The 19,068-nt window shown below is 43.9% G+C and overlaps 1 protein-coding gene across 1 annotated transcript in view; it reads left to right on the top strand.

The window, feature by feature from the left end:
- LOC120375097 (aldehyde oxidase 2-like) overlaps positions 1-19,068 on the top strand; it is a 94,284-nt gene that overhangs the window by 37,026 nt on the left and 38,190 nt on the right. The window contains exons 13-20 of the mRNA XM_039495765.1: positions 1,961-2,070; positions 7,129-7,313; positions 8,841-9,003; positions 10,193-10,285; positions 13,159-13,328; positions 15,177-15,291; positions 17,506-17,625; positions 18,458-18,554. Coding sequence (XP_039351699.1) covers positions 1,961-2,070; positions 7,129-7,313; positions 8,841-9,003; positions 10,193-10,285; positions 13,159-13,328; positions 15,177-15,291; positions 17,506-17,625; positions 18,458-18,554 — 1,053 coding nt within the window. The remainder of the gene's footprint in view (positions 1-1,960; positions 2,071-7,128; positions 7,314-8,840; positions 9,004-10,192; positions 10,286-13,158; positions 13,329-15,176; positions 15,292-17,505; positions 17,626-18,457; positions 18,555-19,068) is intronic.

Genomic DNA, 19,068 nt, shown 5'->3' with positions numbered 1-19,068 from the left:
GAAGTGGAGGGGCCAGGAAGAGAAAGATGTCCATGTGGTATCAATAACCTCCCCACATTGCTGCCAGGCCAGACTGACCAGCTTTAACTTACAGTTTCTTACACCCTCCCCATGGTTGCTTTTGCTGCTAATGTCTTACCCAGCCTGAGAAAACACATACCTTATTTTCATACATTTTGAGCACCCACTACTCCTACTGATGTCACTGGGATTATGCAGGGGAGAGGGGTCAGCACTTCTGAAAATAAAGCCCAAGTATTTCATGCTGGCACCTAAAATCAATGGCCACTTTGAAAATCTTGGCCTTAATGTGTAGCAGCTTTGAACCAAAGATGTTCCAGGATAATTTGTTCATCATGAAGTCGGATAATTTCTGCCTTTAAAGCTTCCTGCTTGTTAGCTGTTTAATGTCCTAAATGTTTTTGTTTAAAGCTTTTGAGTAAAAAGAGGAGAGCTACTTAATCAGCTTACTAATTCATCTATCTATTACTGACACTAAAATCAGCACTACTCAACATCATGCATACAGCACAGTGTTATTAGCATTTATTATTTGTATAGCACCAAAGTGCATGCTACTTAACAGGGACAACAAAGACAAGTGTCCCTACCCTGGAGAGTTTACAGTCTAAGACTGGATCCTGAAACATGCTGACCACACTCCCTTGACTTCCATGGGAATGGAGAACTTTAGTTTTAGACCAGGGCAAGCGATCTGCATGCCCCAGAAAAAAATGGCAGCCCCTGGTCCAAACAAGCATGGAGGATGTCATTTTGTTCTACAAAATAGTGTCCTCCAGACAGCATGACCTCACATGCACCACCTGGAAGACACCATTTTGTGGAACATGAGGCATCCATGTGTCTAACTGAATACACAAGGCATGTGCTGCAGGAAGGAACCAAGGTAAGCAGAGGTCAGTCAGAGGAGGCCACTGGCCAAATTCCGTTAAACTTATATATAGGAGAAAATAGTAATTCATTGAGCACTCTATAGAGAAATTATATGCACACTAAAACTGCCATTTTAAACAAAGCCGTTACATAATTACATACATAATTAATTTATTTGAAATGTTACTGTTTTCTAAAACAAGAAATCTGTTTAACTGTTTAAGATATTTAAAAACAAGATGTTGCCTCTACTGTTTTCACTTCATTAGTACACCTGAATCTTTTCCTGTTTTAAATGTATCCTTGAAAATTGCCTTTTTTATATATGCTTCTCTTTCACTTGTTCTCCTGTTTGGTACCATATACTTTCTCACCAGCCACTGCTTTGCAAAACAATATTTCTTTGTAAAAGCCTATGACATAAAGCTTCCAAACAGGTTGCTATATAATGCCCAGTTTGGAATCATGAAAGTCTAATTAATGGCAAAACAAAAGTGCAGAGAAGTAAAGAGAATATCAAATACACCTGACAGTTGTTCACAGTGATCACTGTTACCTACCTTTTCCTCACCAGTGCTATCCTACAGCTCACACCAAGCCAGAGAGAACTCTCACAGCAAATGTAGAATGGAATACACAAGGCGTGCAAATATACAGTCAAAACATTTGCGATAGACCAGAGCTAGCAAATTTATTTGTTTTTTTAATAGCAGTGTTACAATATTAGAAAATAAAACTTTTGATCTGTCATCTAAAAAGTTGTTGCATACCTTGCTAAAATTGTCACTGCATGCCACTGAGTTTAGAGCTGGTGAAATCATTCATTGTGAAGGATCTGTTACAGATTTGAGCCCTTTTTTCTTTTTTGTGAATCTGTATTTGAATACTCATGGGAAAATTTTTGCGGGATCAGTGTCATTCCTAGATACCTAAGTACTAGAGTATGAATGTAGGATGTATTTTCTAGTATACTTTTCTTTCACCGATTAGATGATTTGCATCTGCAAAGTGCAGACTTTCCTTTCATACTCCACATTCTCTAACAAACTACACTTCTCTCCAACAGATGGAACACGACAGATTCCTTTAAATGATCAGTTTCTTGCTGGATATGAAAATGCAGATCTTAAGGCAAAAGAAATCATAGTCTCTGTTCTCATCCCATACTCTAAGAAGGTAAGTGCTCTGGAGTCCTTTCTGGGCTTCTTTTAACAGGGTGTGCTATACGTAATGTTACAGAGCCTTTGAACAAAAGGGAAATCATTTTAATATGCACGGCAACAACTTCAGTACCAATGTCACCTGGGGACAGATCCTGCAGATGGTTATGACACAATTAATCCTTACGAGCAGTATCACTGACTTCAGTGGGGTTACCAGGGCTGGCCTTAGGGAAAATGGCCTCCATGGATGCAGCACACCCCCTCCCACACTGCTCCTAGCACCCGCAGGTGTCCCTCCATTGCCCCTGGCCTCAGCAGGCTCCCCAGGCACTCCCCCTTCACCCCCAACCCTGCACCCTCCTCCTGCGCCCACGTGGGGAAACTGACCTGGATGCACAGAGCAGCCAGCATTGCTGCTCACTCCCCCGGACCCTGCCAGAACATTGCTCCTCCGCGCACCCCTAGAGGGCTATGGAGGGGTGAGGGAGCAAGGAGCAACATCAGGGCTCCCTGAATCTAGGTCACTTTCCCCACCTGGAATGTGTAAGGGGAGGGCAAGAGATCAGCAGAAAAATCCGCACCCCTGAGCAACATAGTTATACCAACCTAACCACACACAGCGCTATGTCGATGGGAGAGCTTCTTCACTACAAAGAAGCTGTAGCGCTGAACGGGAGAAGCAGAAGGTCCCTAAAAGTGTGGGGGGGCCACTGGTGCCCAAACCGTGGCCCCACCTTCTGTGCTGCCCCTTCCCCTGAGCCCTCGCACCATCATTTCCCCCAAGGCCCCACTCACTCCTCTCCGCCCCCTGCCCCTGGTCTCTCGCCCCTACAGCCAGTAAAAAATGGAAGGACCATGACCCCTGGACCCTGCCTGGTCCAGCGCCCCTGGCACTGAACATGAAGACAAGCCCTAAGTCTCTGCTTTCTAGGGGTAGTGTTATGTCCTCCCAGGTATATCAGCTTGCATTTTGCCAAGCTGAAACTCATTTTATCATCTGTCCACCTTTCTAATCACTGGGTCTCTTTATGTTATTTCTCTCTCCTATAATATGTGCACAGGCATCCCTCCTCAGTACAGTAGCAGTATAGGATGCCCCATTAATCCCAGTGACGAGGTAATACTGGTACCACATCCGCCAAATGAAAGGCCAGATTCTGCCTCCCCTCCCACCTGCCTCCCACTTGCTCTCTGTAGTCCTGTTGATTTCACTGATTTCAGTGGGACGACTCCCAGAGTAAGACAGATCACTATGAGTGAGGGTGATGGAATCTGGCCCTAAGGAGTTGGGGAAGGGAAATTGTGGTATTAGCAACTGTAGTGTTATTAGGTGTCCCTCTAGTGGATATGGAGAAAACCGCAGAAGAAACCCAGATAAAAGTGAGAGTGCTGAGATTCAAACAGACAAGGAAATGGCCAAGGGAATCTCTGCGAGTGATGACACTGCAGGATCTGCCCAGGTTAAAAAGAGAAAACAAGGAGACCCCGGTCATGCTGTCTGGAGTGCCTCACAACTGTGAGTGCCTGCCTCGGGGCAGATTGTCAAAAACAAGGAAGACATCCCAAACTGGTGGTGTGTTCTGTGATTAGATTTCACCAAGCCAGTAACAGATGTGAACTCCTGGATCACTATAACAGTCTTATCGTGCAGTCACAGACCGTCTCCTTAGACTCTCCAGTCTATCTTGCCACCCAGACAAACTGGACTTAGTGATAAATGGTCACTTGCACCAAAAATCACACCACATTCAGGTTGCTTCCAGTCCCAAGAGACCAGTCACTTACATCAGATCAGATGGTACTCTAGATCTTACACCAAAGACAACACCTATAGCCAGTCGTGTAATAAACTATCTAAAGGGTTATTAACTAGGAAAAATAAATTTAGAGTTTACAGATTAAAGCAAGCAAACATATACACACAAATGAGTTACCATCCAAATCATAAGAGTGACAGAGTTGTAGTGATCTGTCAATTCAAAGTGTCTTTCAGGGCGGATCCAGGGGGCAGCCCCTAGGGATCTCTGGCTTCAATTTGGTGTCTCTAGACCTGTCAGAGTTCAAACAGTAAAAAAAAATAAAAAAATTTCCTGTGACTTTGTTTAATTTCCTTCATTCAGCTTCCAAATCCACAGGATGAGTTTCCTTGCATGTAGCATTTCCCAGGTTTGATAGGGCCATTAACCAATCCTTTGTATTGTGAAGTTCCTTGATGGGCCATCTGATTTTGATAGTCCTTCTGGATGAGCAGCAAAGAATCCTGTGGCACCTTTCATGGGTGAATACCCACTTCGTCGGATGCAAGTAGTGGAAATTTCCAGGGGCAGGTATATACATGCAAGCAAGAAGCAAGCTAGAGATAACGAGGTTAGTTCAATCAGGGAGGATGAGGCCCTGTTCTAGCAGTTGAGGTGTGAAAACCAAGGGAGGAGAAACTGGTTCAGTAGTTGGCAAGCCATTCACAGTCTTTGTTTAATCCTGAGCTGATGGTGTCAAATTTGCAGATGAACTGAAGCTCAGCAGTTTCTCTTTGAAGTCTGGTCCTGAAGTTTTTTTGCTGCAGGATGGCCACCTTAAGATCTGCTATTGTGTGGCCAGGGAGGATGAAGTGTTCTCCTACAGGTTTTTGTATATTGCCATTCCTAATATCTGATTTGTGTCCATTTATCCTTTTCCGTAGAGACTGTCCAGTTTGGCCGATGTACATAGCAGAGGGGCATTGCTGGCATATGATGGCGTATTAACCGCGTTATCTCTAGCTTGCTTCTTGCTTGCATATATATACCTGCCCCTGGAAATTTCCACTACTTGCATCCGACGAAGTGGGTATTCACCCATGAAAGCTTATGCTCCAAAACGTCTGTTAGTCTATAAGGTGCCACAGGATTCTTTGCTGCTTTTACAGATCCAGACTAACACGGCTACCCCTCTGATCCTTCTGGATGGTGAGGCAGGACGATTCCCATGCCTAGGTTCACAAGTTCAGAGAAAATATTTTCAAAGTTATAAAGCAAAACTTTACATATTTTCTTATAGCATGGAATACAGACATTACAAGTGAGTTTAATGCATGCAGCAACTTATAAGCATTTCATGGAGTCTAAACACTAAATAAATTCTTATGAGACTAGTACCTGTTTTGAGCATAACTAACTAACATGCAGGCCACAAAAAGAACAGGAGTACTTGTGGCACCTTAGAGACTAACAAATTTGCTAAGTTAAAGGCTGGCTGGCCCAGGTAGATTTCTTGTAAAAAAAGCCCCAGACTCTGTAAACTCAGTATCTGCACGCTACACTGAATCTGGTAAACCAGCAGCACTTCTGTTCAGAAATTCTGAATCCCAGCAGTGATTATGGTTGGCGATTAATGAACTGGAGGAGAATTTGGAAGGGGACTATAAACAAGGGGGGAGGGATAGCTCAGTGGTTTGAGCATTGGCCTGCTAAACCCAGGGTTGTGAGTTCAATCCTTGAGGGGGCCACTTAGGGATCTGGGGCAAAAAATTGGTCCTGCTAGTGAAGGCAGGGGGCTGGACTCAATGACCTTTCAAGGTCCCTTCCACTTCTAGGAGATTGGTAAATCTCCAATTATTATTACCCTCCAAAGAGGGGAAGGGAAGATAAAAAAAGCAAAACTGCAGTGTCTCCCTGGAAGTTATAGCATGGAAATCTCAAACACCAAGAGAGCCATTCCCACCTGAGAACAGAAGGGAATAGAGACTAACATTGCTGTCTGACTGAAACGATCACTCACACCTGACAGCTAAAGCAAACGGTCAGTAATAACACTGATAGGATGGTGAACTTCATCAGCCTCACCACAGAAAATGAATCTATCACCATGGAGACCTGATTTGGCCACACTTCCTCATGGAGGATAGGATCCTACTTCTTGAACAGTCCCATTGAAATCAATTACCCATTCACCAAATAAGGTGCTACTTAGTGTGAGCAGGGTATCGGATTATTTGCAAGAAAGTCAAGAAAGCTCATATTTTTGTAGCTCATATTCTCGCTCTTGTTTATGCCCATTGTTTGTTGTTGTTTTTTCAGTTTCTGGCAGCTTCGAGTGAATATTGCCCAGGTGATATGTGTGGGAATGAAACATGCTGAGAAAATCTTCCAGCTGTGAAAGGGCTCCCCTCTGGCCATGTAATCCTGACATTAAAATTTCATGTGGGCACCAGAAACTGAGAGATGGGTCTGAGTCCCATCAAACACTAATAGCGATGGATTTAAATCTTGGATCTGGATTTCAAACAGCCCAAAGTTCTGGGATTGTTCAGATCTAGAGGCTTGGCCAGGGCCCATCTCTGACTCTGGAAGGGGTATATTTAAAACCTACACTTCAGGATGAGTTTCTGTAACCCAATGGGTATCCACACGGAACATGACTTGTTACAGCCCCCAGCTACAGAGCTTTGGCTCATCAGCTCCATGGTTTTAGCTCTGGAGGACCCCAGTTGAATCCCCAGTAAGTGGAACAGCCAAGAAGGCAGCCATCACATATCTTCAGGCTGAGTATGGAAGAAGCTACTATGTTAATTTAGAGCAAGAGTATTTGGCTTCCAGACAAATCAGAACTGGGCTTCTGAACAATTCAGAATTGGCACTCTTTAATCTCTGGCTCTGTCGCATGAAGTATAGAAATCCCATTGTTAAAAAACAGTCAGCAAAATCAAGTCCTTTGGCACAGCACAGCCACCTGGTTTTGTGCTGGAAGCAAACTTCAGTAACAATAACGCACCAGTCACATTGGAAGTGACTTGTGCCAATACTGATTGTCCAGCACTTCAAAGTGGGTGCTTCTGACAACACGTTGAACCATTGTGGAAATCTTCAGTTTGTCATATCAGCCTGTGAATAGGCTTATCACAAGCATATCCTCCGGGACATGTCAGACCATCACTAGTTAGTACTTGGAAAAAATACAAAAATTTAACTGCATCACTGTATAATTTGAGAAAAATATTCTTTTTCTTTCTTTGAGTCACTTGTGATTAATTAAGACTCAGAATAGAGTCAATTTCTGCCAGTGATGGAATTCCTCCTTGCTTTCTTTTGATCAGGATGACTTTGTGTCAGCATTCCGACAGGCTGAGCGCCGGAAAAATGCTCTATCAGTTGTGAATTCTGGAATGAGAGTCCTTTTCAAACCAAACACTGACATCATTATGGACCTGAATATTTTATACGGAGGCATTGGCCCTATCACAGTCAGTGCAAGGAAATCCTGCCAGAGGCTCATAGGGAGGTACTGTATGATTTAGTACATCTCTGACAGAAATGTAGTGGGCTCTATAAACCCTTTGTTCTGCCAAATTCTGCTGATAGAGACTGAAATGTAGAGATCACAGCTGTTGCACATCTCGCCCACAACCCCCACTGTCCGGAAAGTGAGCAGCAATAACAATGGCGAGGGAATATCCAGGATGCTCCACCCTGATACAACTTATCCCCTGGCAACCTCTCCCAGAGGTTCTCCTGTGAAGCTCCAACCCAAAGATAAAGTTCCCTTTTCCTGGCCCCGTAGCCACGGGTGAAGGAATTTGCCAGTACAGTAGCCTGTGCTGGAACAAGGGTGCAATTTACACCTCACTGTCTCAGAAGTGGTGAATTTAACCCAATCAGTTTTAAATGACAATAAGTGATCTTATTAAAAACTGGAGGACTGCATGTTTTCTGTGAAATTATTGTACTGTGTGTAGTACTTATAATGAACACTAATCTGACGTAAATGTGCATGATGCTGCAGAGCAGTACTATAAAGAAGAGGTTAAGTAATCAACACTTCTAATTAGAGTGGGTTGAAAAATTAAAATAAAATAATCCTGCCAATTTCTAACTTGTTTTTGTTCAGATGGATTTTGAAATTAACCTTTTTTGGTTGGTTGGTTGGTTGGTTGGTTGGTTGGTTGGTTGTGCTTTGTTTTGCTTTAAACATTTTCTGTTCCTTTTTTTTTTTTAATCAACATTTTTTATTTTTGGAAAATTATATTTTTTCAAAATGACACTTCAGTTTTGAAAGTGAAATGAAAGTGAAAAATTTTTACAAGTGGAAACTGGTTAAAATTGGCAGTAGAAAAAAATATACACACCAGTAAATGAAAAACAATGACCAAAGTAACATTTCCATTGAAAATTTTCAAAAAATGGAAAATTTTGAGGAAATCTGAATATTTTCCTGAACATTTCTATTCCCTAAAAAGGGTCTTAGTTTCATGAGAAAAAAACATTGGCATGAAAAATTCCAACCAGCTCTACTGCTAATACACTATGATATAAATGGTTACCAATTAGTTGGAAACAAATAAGACATGTCTATGCTGCAATAAAACACCCGTGACTGGCCCATGTCAGTTGACTCGGGCTCACAGGGTTCAGGCAGTGCAGAGTTATAAAACTGCAGTAAACATTCAGTTTCGGGCTGGAATTCAAGCTCTGGGACTCCGTGATGGGGGAGGATCCCAGAGCCCAGGTTTCAATGTAAGCCTGCATGTCTACACTGCAGTTTTATAGCCCCACGAGCCTGAGTCCACTGACACAGGCCAACCATTGGTGTTTTATTGCAGTGTAGATTTACCCTCAGTGGTCAGCTTATTAAGACTTGATTGCTGCAATCCTTACATGCACATAATTCCTGCTGAAATCAAAAGGTACAAAAGGACTGCAAGATCAGGCCCATGTGAATTAAACTTTTGTTACCTAACACTTTGGCTTTAGCTGCAGTTTAGTATTATAAATAGGTATGTGTGTGTGTGCATGTCTGTTTCTCCACCAGGCAATGGAATGAGCAGATGCTGGATGAAGCTTGCAAACTGGTGCTTGGAGAAATTTCTCTCTCCCCCTCAACTCCAGGAGGGAAGGTGGAATACAGAAGAACTCTGCTTGTCAGCTTCCTTTTCAAGTTCTACCTGGAAGTGTTGTATGGATTAAATAAAATGGTAAGTGGTTTCCCTCTGCATTTGCACAAATTCACTTCTTTTTCTTGGAAAGGCTATTCCCAATGTTCATTACCAGGTGCTCAGATCTCATGGTGATGGCTGCAGGCTAACTGAATGACCGGACTGATACATCCTTTATTGAATGCAGATTGTGCCCATATTCAACTCCTGCCCCAAGCTCGGTTATTATACCGTGCTAAAGAGCCCTGCTAGGCTAAAATATTTGCTCATAGTTAGAGTTTAACACGTTCTCAGTGAAGTGCCAGACCTTTCATTGCCTGATGATGGAATTCCTTTAGCTGTAACAAAATGTTAGGGCTGTGACAACATGTTTACATTTATAAATAATGTTGCTTCTTTGAAAGGGACAGGTGGAGGTTTTAAATACTAGATAGCCTGAGCAGAGCACATAACATGGAGAAATGGCTGAAATCGCCAACAGGGCCGCACTGCATAGCTGCATCAGGCTGTCCAGGAAGACGCCCAGAGCAATAATGCAGTAGGGTACACCAATGTACTCTCTGGCTGCCAAACAGCAAAAGTGCAAAGCTCCAGGGTTTAAAGATCAGAAGATAACCACAATGAACCCATGAGATCTAATTCCAGCCTGAAACGTACCCAGAACCCATTCTCAGTACATGATCCCCTGTGTCCATGCCTTCTTGTGAACTATCCCAAATACCATCATGTCCTGAAAGGATCAGGAACACACCCAGAGGGGAGATGGTCCATGTTGCACTCCTTGTTTGCCAGTCAGTTTGAAATCTGATCCTGTCACTCTTTTTACCAACAACCCCTTCCATCCCGTCCTGACAATGGACTACCCTCCAACCACTGTGATTTTTGGTGAGATGGGTTGGGTTTTTTATGTCAGGTGACCCAGCTCACATTAAACGTTGTCTGTTGTTTTACCACCTGTGTAAACTCTCCACCACTTTAAAAGGTGCCTGCTATAGCAAGGATGTATATGTAGCAGAATGGAAAGTTTGTGACTGCCATTTGCATATCGCTGCCCAGAATGCTGTTCCAGCTCACACCTATTTCACATCAGTGCTGGTGTATGAGCTGTGGGAGCAAACTGGAAATCTTTGCTTCTTTAACATTTATGTTTTTCAAAATCTGTAAATGGAAAATTTAGCTTTAAAAGCAGTGATATGACACTAGTGTTGTTAAATTGCCTTCGTTTCAGTACCCAGCTAAGTATCCTGACTTATCCAAGAAGAACTTGAGTGCCCTAGGAGCATTTCACAGTGAAGCACCCCAGGGTATGCAAACATACCAGGTCAGTGAAGTTGCTTTCATAGCAAACTATGCCAGCTGTGAATTGTGACTGCCACATGCTGTCCCTAATGAGCGTTATGCCTTCTGGTTTTTCATTCTAACTCTCCACTTATGCATTGTCTCCTTGTATTTATGTCACCTTGTATTTAGCTGTGACACTCTGACTACCTTTCCCAGACCTGAAGAAGAGCTCTGTGAAGCTTGAAAGCTTGTGTCTTTCACCAACAGAAGTTGGTCTAATAAAGGATAGTACCTCACCCCTCTTGTCTCTGTCATATCCTGGGACCAACATGGCTACAACAACACTGCATTGCCTATATATCTTTTCAAAGGTTGTTTGCAGTGTTGTTGTAGGCAGCCATGTTGGTCCCAGGATATGAGAGAGACAAGGTGGGTGAGGTAATGCCTTTTATTGGACCAACTTCTGTTGGTGAGAGAGACAAGCTTTCAAGTTACACAGTGCACAAGGTGAGTAACTTTTTCTTGTAACAGCAGAGAATTGTCTGCAGGGTTTGCATCTGCTGTTCTGGCAGGGTGTGGTGCTGCTTTGAGTTGGTTGGTCCTGGTCTGTGTGGAGCTTTGCTCTGACGATGAGCTTGGTGAGGTTGGGAGATTGTTTGAAGGCCAGAAGAGGGGGGGTTGGGAAATATTTATTTCAGGATGTGGTCCCCATTGAGTATAGTTTGTAATTGTTTAATGATACCCCATATAGGTTCCAGTGTGGGGTGGTAAGTCACAACTAGGGTGGGTGGGTTTTTTTTTTCTGTATTGAAGCACATTCTCTCTGGGTATTTGGGTGGCTTGTTCCAAGATGCGATCTACTTCTATGGTGGAGTGTCCTTGTTTTGTGAAGGTAGTTTTAAGTGTGTTAAGATGTGTATTCCAGACTTTCTTCTGAGAGCACATGCTGTGGTATCTGAGGGTCTAAACTATGCTAACCTGAACTAAAAGTTTCATTTAGCCAAAGTTATAATATGTAGGGTAGAGTTGGAAAATACTTTGTTTTTGTTTTTCCAGCAGAAAATTTCCACAAAAACTAATTTTTTTCATTGTCATTGAGATTTTCAACAGAAAATGTCATGTTTTTGTCTGAAAACCAAAAGTGCTGAAAACTAACCCTTTTTTCGCTTTTCAGCAGTTTTCAGCCAAAAAATATCAGCAGTTTTGAGCACTCTTTTTCACCTGAAAATGTTTGCTTCCAGTTTTCTCATGAAAAATTCAAATTTTTTTTAGAAAAACTGATAATTTTTGTGGAAGTTTCATTTAGTCAAAAATACAATGTTCCAGAGGAAAAAAGTCCTGACAGTAAATCCTTGACCATCCCTCATAGCTGGGTTGTTTCAGGCTATGCCACGTGTATCTCTGTATGCAATATTGTTGTAGCTGTGTTGGTCAATGTGGATGAGGTAATATCTTTTATTGAACCAACTTCTGAGAGAGACAAGCTTTTGAGGTTACACAGAGACCTGAAGAAGAGCTTGTCTCAAAAGCTTGTCTCTCTCTCTCCAGAAGTTAGTTCAATAAAAGATATTACCTCACCCACATTGTCTCTCTAAATGTATCATTAGCAGCTCAGCAGCAGAGAGCACCAGATCTGTGTACTGACTAAGGTTGCCATTATGGGCAACCACATTTTCAGTGCTCTCAATTCAGGACTCTCTCTGAAATGGCAGAAGGGAAGGTTGACTGGAATTTAATTAGTAGAAACCTGAATGAGACCAGTTTTGTTAGGCTAATCCAGGGGTAGGCAACCTATGGCACGCGTGCCAAAGGCGGCACATGAGCTGATTTTCAGTGGCACTCACACTGCCCAGGTCCTGCTCACCGGTCTGGAGGGTTCTGCATTTTAATTTAATTTTAAATTAAACTTCTTAAACATTTTGAAACCTTATTTATTTTACATACAACAATAGTTTAGTTATATATTATAGACTTATAGAAAGAGACCTTCTAAAAAGGTTAAAATGTATTACTGACATGTGACACCTTACATTAAAGTGAATAAATGAAGACTCGGCACACCATTTCTGAAAGGTTGCTGACCCCTGGGCTAATCTATACAAGAACATAACATAAGAACGGCCATGCTGGATCAGACCAAAGGACCATCTAGCCCAGTATCCTGTCTTCTGACAGTGGCCAATGCCAGGTGCCCCAGAGGGAATGAACAGAACAAGTAATCATCAAGTGATCCATTCCCTGTCACTCATTCCCAGCTTCTGGCAAACAGAGGCCAGAACATACATTTACCTATCCTTTCAGGAAAGCAAGCACGGCAGGGTTAAAGTGCTCCCTTAATACAGATCAGGTTTCAAATAGTTTTTTCATATAACATGTACCAGATATTGCTCATTTTTAACTTTCTTGAAACAACTGGGATATTTAAGCTTGTGGAATAGCTCCTTGAGCCTGGATGGTATAAGAGGCAGCATGGTCTAGTGGGTAGGTCATTGGACTGGGACTCAGATGACATTGATTCTGAGCTTTGCCATTGAGCTGCTGTGTGAATTTGGACAAATCACTTTGCCTCTCTGTTCTGTCCCAACCTTGTCTTGTCTGTTTAAATTGTAAGCTCTACAGGGCAGGGACTCTCTCTCTACTCTGTGTGTGTGCAGCATTTAGAACAAAGGGGCCCTGATCTCAGCTGGGGCCACCAGGTGCCAAGGTAATATAAATAATAACAATGGAATGACTACATAGAACTTTGGGTTTAGATTGTTGGGCATTAATGCCCTAGCCACAATATCTGAGAAATTTCAATGTGTGTTTAATGACACACGCTTATAATGGGAAAACGATTTCAGAAGGCATTCGTAAATAAGGGATTCTGTAGTTAGTGTTTTGTCTCTAGGATACCACATTCTTATTAAACAGGATGTAGATCCAGCGCAGCCTCCCCAAGATCCAGTAGGACGTCCCATCATGCACCAATCCGGGGTTAAGCACGCCACTGGTGAAGCTGTTTATTGCAATGACATTCGTGCTGTGGATGAAGAGCTTTTCCTGGCTGTGGTAACCAGTTCCAGAGCCCACGCAAAGATTGTGTAAGTAAATAAAAGAGATGTAAGAAAAATGTTACAGTATGAGGTCACTTAGATGTTTCCCCCATTTTCTAATAGACTTGGGTCCTACTAATGAAGCATGTTCATTTTATTGGATATGGGCTGGAACAGAGCATGGTGGAAAAGGAAATCAGGAAACAACGGGTGGATGAAAGTGTAATTCATGTGCAAAGAGGGAGTCTGAACAGCTAATACTTTTAAACATGGGGTCTTATTGTCTGGAGAAGAAAAATGTACAGCTGGGGACAGGTTCCTTGTAGCTGCCTCAGTCTAAAGATTCCTCAATTAGTGTTACTCACTTCCTGGTTTTCCAGAGTGTCCCTCTGCAGGTCTGGTCTTACCAGGTTTTGTGCCATGTCCTCTTCACGGTAGCACCTCGTTAAAGCATGCTGGTACTGCAATGCCAGTCAGTTATTCATTCCTACACTCATTGTTATTAATGGTATTTATGTTGCAGGATCAGGGCTCATTTGTGTTGGGCACTGTACAAACAGAAAAAATGTATTTTGACCTCTGAATATGTATAGCTTACAACAGAAACAAACAGATTCAGAAGGAGTGTCCTACCACCATCTCAAGGGCTGACTTACATTATGAAGCAAGGATCTCTTTTTTATGCTTTGTTGGTATCAGATAAGGAAGAGTTCACATTCTAATGCATGGAGCTTGTGACGGGGTCACCTCACTACACGACGCCTCCTGCTGGCCATCCTGGGAATTATCTCGAAGTTGCCAGTGCACCCTCCTCAGGTGGTGTCTCACTGTCGTAATTCCTGTCCCCAAGTCCAGGACCTGTGTTGCTCCCCAGACTGGGTCATCCTCTTCTGGACATAGCCCTCCGGCTGTGCCCCACTTGGTTTTTTGCCCCACTTCTGGGGGACCGACTGTCCTCAGTCCAACCACTTCCTCAGTGGCAATCTGCAGTCCAAGTTCTAGCCACTCGTCTCAGTGGCAGACTGCAGTCCATGCACTGACCACTTCCCTTAGTGGCCAGTGAGGGCAAGGGAAGCGGGGGGCCGCCCGGGCCTGCCCACTACTCCAGGCTCTGACCCAGGGATAGACGGCAGCCACGTACTGCCCCTCCTCCAACTCTGCCACCTCCTTCCCTGGGCCACTTTCCCCACTGCCCCAGCACCTCCTCTGCCCTTGTATCAGGGCCTCTGTTAGGCAGCCATCAGCCTGGAGCTTTCTCATGCTCTGCTGACCTTGCCCAGCACTGCTCTGTCCATGGTGCTCCAGCCCTCTAAGCAGCCAGTCCTCCTCCCTCAAGCTCCAGGGAGTGACTGCCTCTGCTCTGCTCTGCTCTCCTTCTTATATGGGTCAGCCCGGCCCTGACTGGCTCCTCCAATAAACCTCCCCGTAATTGGCTGGCACTACAAGCCTTTTCCTTGTTGGCTGCCTCCAATGCAGCCTCCCCACGGTGGCTTTAACCCCTTACATACCAGTGAGGGGCAGCCACCCCATCACAGAGCCCTTAACACAAAAGGGAAAATATATATTGGGGTTTCTTGAACTTTCCAAGTACTAGGACCTAGTACCAAGTACTAGGACTACAATTTAAATAACTATTTTATGCCAGTCCCTGTCTCTTGTTCCCTCCCACCACTTGTCCCCACTTTCCTCTTCAAATATACCACTACAGCAGTCGAGTATTTTTTTCACAATACACTATTCAACACATTTCAAAGTGTTTCCCAAGATTATGATGTCTGAAGAGGATACAAGGGGGATTATGTTTCTTTGTCCTGAAGCTTGCAGAAGCATTTGTATTCAATATATTTGTCCCATACATGCCAATTGTGGCACTGCCATTTATATTCTTCTTCCCAGAACAATTGATGTATCAGAAGCCCTCAAAGTGCCAGGGGTAGTTGATGTGGTAACAGCTGAAGATGTTCCAGGGAAAAATGGCACTGATGATGAGCAAGCATATGCAAAAGATGAGGTACTTCTTGCTTTTGGCTGAGGTGTCTTGGTCTTTAATTAAATACAGTTTATTATGAAGAAGGAAACTTACAACTTTTGAAAATATTTTGCTTATTGAAAAACTGCTCTGAAAATGACTCCAATGTAGAATACCAGCCTGACAGTCTAGTTGCAGCACAGCGCATTGCCAATAGATGTTCAGAGCAGGAGCAGTACAGGACTCTTGGTTCCTGGGACAAAGGAATAGGGAAGGATCCCTTAAATCATTCTCCAGTGACTTTTGTGGCTGACTGAATGAATAGTGATCCTGGTTCTGGAGGGGTCTACACCCTGCCCTCCAGGTAGGAGAGAATGGCTATGCCTGGGTGGTTTGCCCTTTGGCGGGAGAGCCTGGGGCCAAGCCAGCTGTGATTAAAGAATGAGCCTCACCTGAGGGGTATCTGGCAATTTCCTATAAAGAGCAGAAGGTGGCTGCAGCAAGGGGGAAGTTTGGGAGGTTGTAATCAAACTGCTGAGGGTGAGAGAGACGCACTCCTGCAGTGAAAACATAGAGACAAGAGGAATTGCTCCAGCTAGGAAGGTCTCTGACCAGACCTGGGGATTTTGGGCTGTACCTGGCTGAAGCTGGAGGGAAGACTTTTGTGTTTAGTTTTGAACTTTAAGTTAATACATCAGATCCCAAGGAGAGCTGTTGTGAATGGACTGGAAGAACCCTGTGTGGAGTTTATTTGAGGATCCAAGAAGGGAAACTGAGGTGATGGGCTGCATGCAGGGCTGCTCTGGAGCCCCCAGGGGGCACTGTGAGGTAGTCACTTGTCTATACTATGGCAGGAGACCTTTGAGGATCAGAGATAAATAGAATGAGGAAGATCCTCTAAGAGGACCTTACTCCTTCTGAAAATAAAACAAATCTTAGCATGCTAGCCAGTCAGCAGTTGCCTAATCCAGGGCAAAACATGAACAGACCCTGTGTGGCAACACTGCAACTGCAAGCTCTGTTCCTCCGTTTGACAGCTGGGAGCCAGACAATTACAGGGTTTGTGTGTGGCCAAAATGCCCCTTGCCTAGGTCTCTCTCCATCATTAGCAACACACAGCCCAACATTCTGAATATGGTCGGACATTCTGAATATGGTTCCTTTCTGTTCAGGCCTCTTGTGTTTCTACATCTCACGTTTTCTGTATCTTCTAGTCAGTGTTTCTCTTCCTTCCCAGAGGACTTTGAACTCCTTCCCTTTCCTTCTCTTCCTCACTCTTCCTCTTGCTATGGACTTCTAACCTCTTTTCCATTCTTGCTGTCTTTGGTTATTCTCCTCTTCACCTACACCCCCTTCCTGTCAGCCATTCTCTTTCCCTCATGACTGTGCACTGGCATCTTGCACCCTGATTCTCCCTCACTGCCAAATATTGGGCTGTGGCTGCACTGGGAGTATGTCATAATTCCATGCATCAGTGGCCAGTCCCTGACATAGATGCATGAGTGCGACTCCGGGGCTGGAGCACCCACAGGGAAAAATTAGCAGGTGCTCCGCACCCACCGGCAGCCAAGCTCCCTCCTCCTTGCCTCCTCCTCCCCTGCCCCCAGTGCGCCATGTCCCCGCTCCTCCCCCGCCCTCCCAGCACTTCACCCACACCCCCGCCGCCTAACAGCTGTTTGGCGGCACTTAGGACTTTCCGAGAGGGAAGGGGAGAAGCAGCACGCTCAGGGGAGGAGGCGGAGAAGAGGTGGGGACTTGGGGGAAGGGGGTGGAATTTGGGCGGGGACTTTGGGGAAGGGGTAGAATGGGGGTGGGGTAAGGGTGGTGCAGGGGAGGGAAGAGGTGGGGCTGGGACGGGGCCAGGAGGGGTCGAGCACCCACCGGGCAGAGTGGAAGTCGGCGCCTATGCTGGTGTAGACAAGGAAAGATTTGATTTGTGCTGATGTAGCTTTTACTCCTACTTAATTTAGGGTAATCTGGCCACCAGTGTCTGGGATCAGAGCAAATTCCCACTGTAGTCAAGATCATAAATGTCAGTGGCATTTCTAATGCTAGAAATGCTATCAGCAATAGATGCTTGTTGCCAATAGCACTTCTCATATCTAATGAAATATGGTCTGCTCTCAAACAAATTCTCACAGAGTATATGAAAGCACTGATTATCTGAACATAACCCCTCTCCCATACACAGTCACTGTTCAGTAATGGAATCAACCCAGGGTTTTCACCAGCTTATATGTGTTGGGTGTGTTGCAGGTGATCTGTGTGGGTCAGATTGTCTGTGCTGTGGTTGCAGAGTCAGCTGTTCAGGCAAAGCAAGGGGTTCAAAAAGTGAAGATAGAGTATGAAGATCTGGAGCCAATACTGACCATTGAGGTAATAAGCCAGCTCTTTTTTTTTTGTCTTGTTAAGCTGTTACATCATTTCACTCTCTGTTTATCTACTTGTGCAGGACTCTGTCGGGCTTCAGGTTTTAATTTGGTATGAAATGTAGGTTTGTTTAGTGGGGGTGGGTTTCGGTTGTGATTTCATAGTGTAAAAATCCCTTGCACATTTTTCTTTTTTGGAAGCATAAAAGTCTTTGCTTTTTGCTTAGTGGTTGCCTGCTCATCTAATGTATCAGAGGCTAATCTGCACAACAGGGATGAGATGCACAGCAAGGCAGTATAACAGAAAAATGTGCACTGGGCATGTCCATCTCCTCATGAGCTAGATTCTTAGCTGGAGTAAATCAGTATAAATCAGTTGAAATCAAGTGTGACACCAGCTAACTCTAGATGGAGATTTGGCACTATCCTGCACCAGTGTTCGATTTGGGGAGGTTCTCAGAATCAGGCCAAATCTCTCTCTTTCTCTCTCTCACACAGACACACCTACCTATCTTTAGTACTCTTCTCTCTCTCTCTCTCTCTCACACACACACACACACACACACACACACACACACACACACACACACACACACACACACTACCTTTAGTATTTCTAGGCTGTGGGAAAGCAGAGAGCAATGAGACCTGCAGAAAAAAACAGCAACAACAGAAAGCTGTCGCTACAAAGTAGATATTGTCACACTGAGTCTAGTACCCACATTTGGCTATGCAAGGTGGCAGTTGAATAGATAACAAATGACTATTCAAAACAAAAAAAAAGGTAGTGCTGTCGGCAGTATTGCAGTTGAGTTGTATGGGTTCTTTCCTTGCTGCAGGATGCAATAAAGTACAATTCATACTTTGGAAAAGAGAAGAAACTAGAACAAGGCAATATTGAAGAAGGATTTAAGTCTGCCGATGAAATCATTGAAGGTAAATTGCTGCCTGCACTGGGTGGGCAGTCCCGATGATTGAGTCTGATTTCCAACAGGTGTTTCAGGCCATATGAGAACTTCCGTAGCATTCCCACGGGAACTTACCTTGGGCTTGTCTTGACTACGAAAAGAGCTGAAGTTTAGACTCAGTTTAACTAATGTGCAATTTCAGATTGACCTAAACACAGCCATTTTCATAGCTAAAATGGAGCTAAAGGTGCATGTTACCCTCTAGGGAAAAGGTCAGTGTTAGATCAGGTTTAGGTAGTACCTGTTAGCTAAGCCCACCCATAATTCAAACTCATTTTGACGCAAGATAAACCCTAGGGATGATAAGAGATTAGACAGCAACTGCTTCAATGTGACTCAGATGGCAGATCAATCAGTGTTTCACTTTTATTAAAACAGAGGGAGAGCCTTTGGCCTCGTTTAAAACAAAAAAAATCTCTTCCCAAAGATTATACTGGTAAGAGAGAGGACTTATATTCATCCTTAAAATAATATAGCCTAAA

Source organism: Mauremys reevesii, linkage group 11, assembly GCF_016161935.1.
Source record: "Mauremys reevesii isolate NIE-2019 linkage group 11, ASM1616193v1, whole genome shotgun sequence".
In the NCBI taxonomy this organism is placed as follows: Eukaryota; Metazoa; Chordata; order Testudines; family Geoemydidae; genus Mauremys; species Mauremys reevesii.
This window is presented reverse-complemented; position numbering and strand designations above follow the sequence as displayed.